This window comes from Nannospalax galili, unplaced genomic scaffold (assembly GCF_000622305.1).
Source record: "Nannospalax galili isolate Female #2095 unplaced genomic scaffold, S.galili_v1.0 scaffold212, whole genome shotgun sequence".
Lineage (NCBI taxonomy): Eukaryota > Metazoa > Chordata > Mammalia > Rodentia > Spalacidae > Nannospalax > Nannospalax galili.
Window position 1 is genome coordinate 181,315 of NW_008333884.1, and position 8,010 is coordinate 189,324.

At 42.0% G+C, this 8,010-nt stretch overlaps 1 protein-coding gene across 2 annotated transcripts in view; it reads right to left on the minus strand.

The window, feature by feature from the left end:
• Phf12 (PHD finger protein 12) overlaps nt 1-8,010 on the minus strand; it is a 51,048-nt gene that overhangs the window by 22,067 nt on the left and 20,971 nt on the right. For both annotated transcript variants that reach the window (XM_008828698.2, XM_029561400.1), the window contains exon 3: nt 2,310-2,382. In XM_008828698.2, the coding sequence (XP_008826920.1) occupies nt 2,310-2,382 (73 nt within the window). The remainder of the gene's footprint in view (nt 1-2,309; nt 2,383-8,010) is intronic.

Here is an 8,010-nt window from a genome sequence, read left to right on the forward strand (position 1 = left end):
GCTTTTGATTTTAAATAGAACTCTGAAAGTGACACTTCTTAGAACGTGGGAAATGGACTTAGTAGGACTGGATGACTGACAAGACATTTCCTTCAGGACTCCAAAAGAGTAGCCAAGAAGTGTTACACTGGTCTCCAGTTAGTGAGGCTATGAGTGATTCAGAAATTCCTCCATCTGCAAGGTGAGACCACTAAAATCTTTTTCTCTTTTGAGAAATATGGTGGAGAGAAGATCACTTATATCAAAGGGATGGCTGGGGGCGGGGCGGGGCACAAATGGACAAGACCTAGCTTTCACTAGAAATCACAACAAGACCTGACCATCAGGAGTTGATGAGGCCCAGAGGATGTATCATTTCAATCCATTTGGAGTGGTGGTGGTGGTGGTAGAGAAGGCAGATTTTAGCACCAGTAGGCAAAGGGGTCCATGAGACAGTGGGCTAGAGCAGCATCTCATGCTGGAAAAAACATACTGTAATTCCTAGCAAGCATTGCTGTTTCTAGAATACTGAAGAGGTTTAACAGAGCGTTAAAATGAGACAAAATTTGGTCTCACTCTTGGCTCTGTTCATTCTTTCAATCCTTAGGAAAGGATTTTTACATTTCTCATCCTCTGTTTCTTCCTTTCTATAATTAAGATCTACAACCAGAGCTGGGTGTGATGGTGCACGCCTTTAACCCCAGCACTTAGGAGGCAGAGGCAGGTGGATCTCTGTGAGTTTGAAGCCAGCTTGGTCTACATAGTGAGTTCCAGGCCAGTTGGGGCTACAGGGAGGCACCTGTCTCAAAAAGACAACAACAACAACAACAACAACAAGATTACAACCAGTACTCTTAGACAGCTGAATAGATTAAATAACTTAGTATCTGGCATATGATGGGCACGGACGTATTATTTCCTTTTCTCAATCCTCCCTTGGTGGCTTCACCTCTTTTCCTCAGCCAGTTCTAATAATCTGAGGCCCAGCTTCCTTTCATGGCAAGTTTCTGAAAGGACAAACCATTCTCTACAATTGGGGATGCACAGGAAAGGATCTTGGAAGGTAGACAGCCTGGTTTGTAAAAAAAAAAAAAAAAATCAAACTACATACAGCTATGATTAGGTGGCTGATGGGTTGTTTTCTAATGGGAACCTTTGCTCATATACTGGAAAAATTATGCCTGCCTGTTTACCTTTTTTTTAAAGGCTAAAATTGGTTACATACATAAACTGCAACCTCTGAATCATATCCTTATTCTACTTCTGCAAATGAGGAAGTCACCATTTATTGTGACATCATGTTAGGGGCCAAGAAAACAGCAGTGACATCACAAGAAAAGAAAGTTTCTGGCCGGGCGTGGTGGCACATGCCTTTAATCCCAGCACTTGGGATGCAGAGGCAGGCGGATCTCTGTGAGTTCGAGGCCAGCCTGGTCCACATAGTTCCAGGACAGCTGAGGCTACAGGGAGACCCTGTCTCAAAAAAAGACCAAAAAAAAAAAAAAAAACCAGTTTCTGGGTGTACAATTAATGTGGGAAGAAAACAGGAGTAGCTTACAAATTCTAATCTACGCCCTTAATTTAGAGGTTGGGTCAAATATAATCTGGTAGAAACACATCTACTTCCTTTTTTGATAAAGACAATTCAGTTCTTGCTCTCCACAAAAAATTTCAAAGTAGAAAATACGAGCCATGTCTATACCAGCTAGTACTGAATTAATAAAGCAGAGGGAAGGGGTACTAAGAAGAATGACAACCAGGGCACAAAGGGGTTCAAAACCCTCGTGCCCAATACAACTGACCAAGCCTCTGGAGACTACTGACTTAAATAAGTCTTAGGGCAAAGCAAAAAATCCCCCCCCTCCTTTTTTTTTTGGTATTTTTGAGACAGGGTCTCCCGTAGACACAGCTGGCCTGGAACTCACTATGTAGACCAGGCTGGCCTTGAACTCACAGAGATCTGCCTGCTTCTGCATCCCAAGCACTGGAATTAAAGGTGTGCACCTTTTTAAAATGGAACTGATAAGCAGCCTTTTTTCAAGCTACAGATAAGGCCACCACATTCAGGCTCTTTACTATAAGATCAGTAAGTTCAGACTACATCTGTCACAAATGGCTAAACATGGCTCAGTAAATTAATATACTACTTCTACCCTTGTCAGCATACCATTTTCAGATCTTTAGGCCTTATAGTCACCATGGGGAGAGTAGGGTGATTCCAGGGTTGAAGGGATGAAATGCCTTTGGGGCCCGGCCACCTTAACACTGGAGTGTCAATACTTTCTCGATGTGGCATTCTGAGCAAAGCCTTCAGAAAGCAGCATTATTACCTTTCGGCGAACAGTGCACCGGTGACACATCCACTCCCCAGGAGGCAACATCTCTTCACTCAGTGGAGGGTTACTGTGGGGAAAAGACAAGGGCAAAACTAAGTAACTAACCCTTGGATGCAGCTAGAAATAGATCTGGCACAAGCTGCATGTCCCTAAACTACTACCTTGGCCAGTTCTGGAGCACTGCTAGAGTTCTCTTACTCTACAAAATGCCTACTCTGCAGCATTTTTAATCACCTAAGGGATGGACATTCCTTTTACACCTTAGAAAGAGAAGCCAAATTCAGAGCTAGAGACCCTGGGCTTACAGGAAAAGGCATAAAGAACTAGTCTGGAGCCTGGAAAGCCATTCCCAAACTATTTTAAAGTCTTAGTCTAAGCCCACCCTCTTTCATCTGCTGTTCAGAGCCTTGCCTCAAGTACCCAATCCTCCTAGTTAAACTGAACACTTGTATTTCTTCCTTTGGAATTCTCTTCATCTAGGAAAGCTATGCCTCTCAAAACTCTACCCTTTCTTAAGGCTTGCCCCAGTCTGCCTATGGTAAGTTCCATGTCTTTGTTTTGTCTCCCATCCATAGGTAGTCTCTTTCCCTCCTTTTTGAATTGGGCCTGTCTTGTGACTTGCTTTGACCAACAAAGTGCAGCAGATGTGACATACTGTAACTTCTAAACCTTAAATATCTTAAATGATCTGCAGATTCTAATCTTATATGCTGAGAATGTTCCACCTCAGGGCCCTGTTTATTTCTCAGAAAGCCACATGAAGGAGATCAGAGGTGCTCCAAACAGCTTTAGCTGAACTCCAACAGGTAGTACCAACTACTGCTATGAGTAATTTAGATATACCAGATCAGGTCAGCCTCAAAATAGCCATGGTACTGGCCAACTACATGTGCAGCAGAAAATCACCCAGCTAAGCCCAGTTTAACCCTCAAAAAATTTAAAGAGGTTATTAGTTTCTGTTTCAAGCCACTGAGTTTTGGTAGTTTGTTATACAGTGATAGTAACCACCCATAGCTTCTCTATGAGCTCTTTCTAGACTAGTCATAAATCTTATTCCTCCCTTTTTTATTAGAAGGACCAAAATAGTGAATGTATTTCTTCTTCTTTGAAAAATATTTTGAGACAGGATCTCCCTGTTGCTTCAGCTGGCCTGGAACTATGTAGACCATTGAGGCTCACCTTGATTTCAGAGATCCTCCTGCCTCTGCCTCCTGAGTGCTGGGACTAAAGGCATTTGCCACCATACCTGGCTTTCTTTGTATTTTTAAAGTTTTTATATTTGAAATTAAATGTATATATTTGTGTTTGGGTGTGCTCATGAATACATGTGCCCTTGGAGCCCAGAAAACATCCAATTCCCTGGGGCTGCTAACACCTAGTTGTGAGTCACCTGGTATGGGTGTTGGGAACTGAACTCAGTCAGGTCCTCTGCAAGAGCAGTATGGGCTCTTAACTGCTGAAACATTTCTACAGTTCCCCTCTTTGTATTTTTAGTAAGTAAAGACTGAATTGAAACCAGAGCTATGGCCAGGCAAGATAGCATACTCCTGTAATTCTAGCATTTGGGAGGCTGAGGCAGGAAGAGTTTGAGTTTGATGCCAACTTAGATTACACAAAAAGTTATAAGCTAGTCTAGGCTACAGAATGAGACTCTGCTTCAAAACAAACATCACAGATCCTAGAGGTCATTGGTTTCCATTAAAGTTAAATTAAAAAGAGCTACATGAGACCATCAAATTCCCAGAAGGGTCACATCTATATTGCCCCATAAAACAGATATTTTGTTCTCAAAGTATGATCCCTAATTAAGTAGCAGCAGCATCTAGAAATGTATTAGAAATACAAATTCTGGGTTTGGGATATAGCTCAGTTGGTAGAGTGCTTGTTTATCATGCATAAAATAGGTGTGGTGTTGATACATGCTTATAATTCCAGGACTCAATAAAAGTAGAAGAGATCAGAAGTTAAGGTTGTCCTTGGCTACATCTCAAGTTCAAGGCTAGCCTAACCTACATGAAACTTTGTTTCAAAAAAATAAAAGAAATGCAAATTCTAGGACTTAGCAAGCCCTTACAGTGATTTTGATGAACATGAAAAATTTAAAATTAACGCTGTACAGAATAAGGTTATACATTTATGTTTAAAAATGCCTACCTTTGGTTCTTAAGTCACTTACTCAGAATACTAAGAAAACTTTTCTTCAAAGAATACGAGAAATTAAAAAAAGAAAGAATATGAGAAACAGGGAGGCTGGAGAGATGGCTCAGAGGCTAAGAGTGTGGTCCATTCTTCCAGAGGACCCAAAGTTCAGTTCCCAGTATCCAGGTCAGGTGGATCACAACTGCTTGGAAGTCCAATTCCAGGGAACCTACATACATGTGCATAACTGCATCCACACTCACACACATATGCAAGTAACTTTAAAAAATCCTTAAAGAGTATGAGAACCAGGGAGAGAGGAAAAAAAAATCCAAATATGCTAGAATTGGCCTTTATGTCCTAGGGCTTAATGCTATGCTGTTTTGCTGTTTCTACCTAGAATAGCATTTGGCCTGGTAAATTTTCCTAGCTCCTGCTTTGCCATGTTTCCCTGAGTATACGTGTCAGAACGTCACCAGTCCTCCACATCTCATTGCTTCCCTTCCTGTTTCCTTAGTGGAATCTCAAGAGGACACTTACCAGGAAGCAGAAAACTAGAGAGTGGCCTGATGGGACAGGTCCCCAAGCCCTAGAGAACCACAGGTGAGTATCACCTGTAAAGTTTTCCCTAGTTCTCTCCAATGTATTTCTACAACAGACTGAGTCTGAACTAATGAAATAAGTACATGTCATCTGCAAAGGCCTATAGACTCTGCTATACTTCAGCAGCTGTCACAGTAAAATTAACCCGAAGGCTGTCACTTCTGATTCTGTTTTTCATCATTCTTTTCATCTGCCTGCTGGTATTGTATCAAAATGCCGTACATCAAACAAAGAAAGCAGAGAAGGGCAAGGCAAGGCGGTATGGACTTAGACCATACCAAGATGTCAGTGATTTCTTGGCTACCCTTCAAATGTCTTTGAATTGATTCCCAACAATGATGGCAGAATGACTTATTCAAAACAATTCTGGAGAAGGGTATGTTGTGCTGGCGTACACCTTTAATCTCAATACTCAGCAGGATGAGCCGGGAGGATAGCCAGTTTGAGGAGAACCGGGGCTATACAGCAGGACCTTGTTTCTTGTTTGTTTTTTTGAGATAGGGTCTCCCTGCAGTCCCAGCTGGCCTGGAACTCACTAAGATCCACCTGCCTCTGCCCCACCCCCAGTGCTGGGATTAAAAATCTTGTTTCAAAAAATGCTTCCTAGCTGGGTGTGGTGGTGCACACCTTCAATCCCAGCACTTGGGAGGCAGAGGCAGGCAGATCTTTTTGAGTTGAGGCCAGCCTGGTCTACATAGTGAGTTCTAGGACAGCTGGGGCTACAAGGAGACCCTGTCTCAAAAAGACAAAAAAAAAAAAAAAAAAAAAAAAAAAAAAAAAGCTTCCTTCCCCTTCTGAACCACCTGCCTCTGCTGGGAACTGAGCCTGAGCCATCTCCCCAGCATCCCTCCCCACTTTTTAAAGACAGGGCCTCATATAATACAGTCTGGCCTTGAACTTACTATGTAGGTAAAGATGTCTGAACTTCTGATTCTTCCACTTCCACCTCCCAGGTACTGAGATTATAGGCAACAACCACCACATCTGGTGGTGTTTTTAAAGAACCTTTGGCAATTCAGCCAATGATCTTTTAAAGATGTTAGAAGTTAAGGAACACAGGATGGATTCTGAAGGAAGCCAGCTTTCAAAGTAGGCTTCTTTCTGCATTTTGGTAACAATGATTTGAGAAAGGGAAGGTTCTGGGAGCAGGGACATTTTTTTTTCTGGATGGATGTTTAGATCCATCTAGAGTACAATACTGTCTGAACTTTTAGATTCTGAGAACCAGCCATGTCCTGTAACAGGTCAAGTCCTATAATATTTTTTTCTACACATAGGCTGGCTTGTCTTGGAAAACTGATAACTCTTTAACCAGCAGGGAAAGGACCTCTACTTCATTTTCTAGCTTCAAGATAATACAGGGCATTTGGGAAATAGCTCAGTTGGTAAAGTACTTGCTATACAAGCAGGAGGACCTGAGTTCAACCCCAGCACCCACCTAAAAAGGTGCACCTAGATGTGGTGGTGCATGCTTATAATCCCAGCAGTGGGGAGGCACAGAAAGGTGAATCCCTTAGGGGATGGCTAGTCGGTCAGCTTAGCCTACTCTATATTAAGCCCTTGGCCAATGAGCAATCCTGTTTCAAAAAACAAGGTGGATGGCTCCTGAGGTATAACATCCAAGGTTGACCTATAGCCTCTACAAGCCTATGTGTACACGCATGCACCCATTCAAACATGCATTGCCACACTGACCCCCCCAAAAGAATATGGCTGCAGTGCTGTGAGACAGGCATTCTTCACAGGCCGAGAAAAGCGTGCCACATGAGCACGGATCTCTTGTAGAGTATCTTCATTACTTTGGTTAAGTCTCCTAGATCATTTGTTAAAAAGCCATGCCTGAAATTCTTGGCCAAAAAGTGTCTATTCATTGCATTATTTTAATCACTACCTAGTCTTAAAGATATTCTGTTAGCTACTAAATTGCTCATAATAATAAAGGTCTGAGACTTTAGATATTGCATATACAATTAGAAGATACACTTTTCAAGTCTGGTGTGGCTTTCTGTTAGACCAGAGAAGTTCTGTGAATTGCTAATAATACCTATACACCAATAAACTAGAAAGCTAGTTAAGGATATTAATTTTTCAAAATAAAATTTCTTAAAGCCACAACCTCTTCTGCATGACTCCAACATAGCTAGACTCCCACAAACAAATTCAAATGGCCCATCTCTATTATTGATAAGGGTATCTAGATCAGTCAACTTCTAGAGTCATAGAGAGAGAGAGAACCACAAACACCCATCTCTAACCCCTCAACCCCAAGCCTACAACAACAGACTTCTCTGTGTCAAAGATCCAAAGTCCATAGTCAGATGATCCCAAGTCACAGCAAAGGATGAAATCCAGTTTTCATTTAGAAAGACTTTTTCATTCACTAATGAGGCTTCAGTCCACCACTGAGTGGAAGATGTTGGTAGTTGTCACGGTTCTTGGCTCTCTAATTAAGAAGATCTATTTCAAGTCCTATACTAGTGTCACTGATCTGAGTCTAACTGCACTCTTCTTGGCCAATTAATACATGAAAACTTGCACGACACTAGCATTCACTTCAGATTTAGTCACCACCAGTGGGACCTGTTGCTCCATAGTACTGTGTTAATTAGCCATTCAGCGCAAGCAGTTTTTCAATATGGAATGGGAAGGGAGGGGGAGGGGAATACAAGAACAAAGGGAGGAGGGGAGAGGTAAAGGGAGATAGTGAAGCAGAAAGACTGCCTTTTACTTCGAGATCTTTTTGGTGTTGGGTGCCGACAACACAGCAGACAGTAGCAGGGATATCAGAGTATAAGGGCTCTAGTGGGGGGAGGGAGGCTATGGGAGGGTGCTACCTGGGAAGTGGGTGCATAAAAAAAATAATAATAATAATTCTTCAAAGCATAAAAATTTGCTCCTTAAAAAAAACATCATCATTGAAATCTACCTGATGACTTTATATCCATGCTCAGAT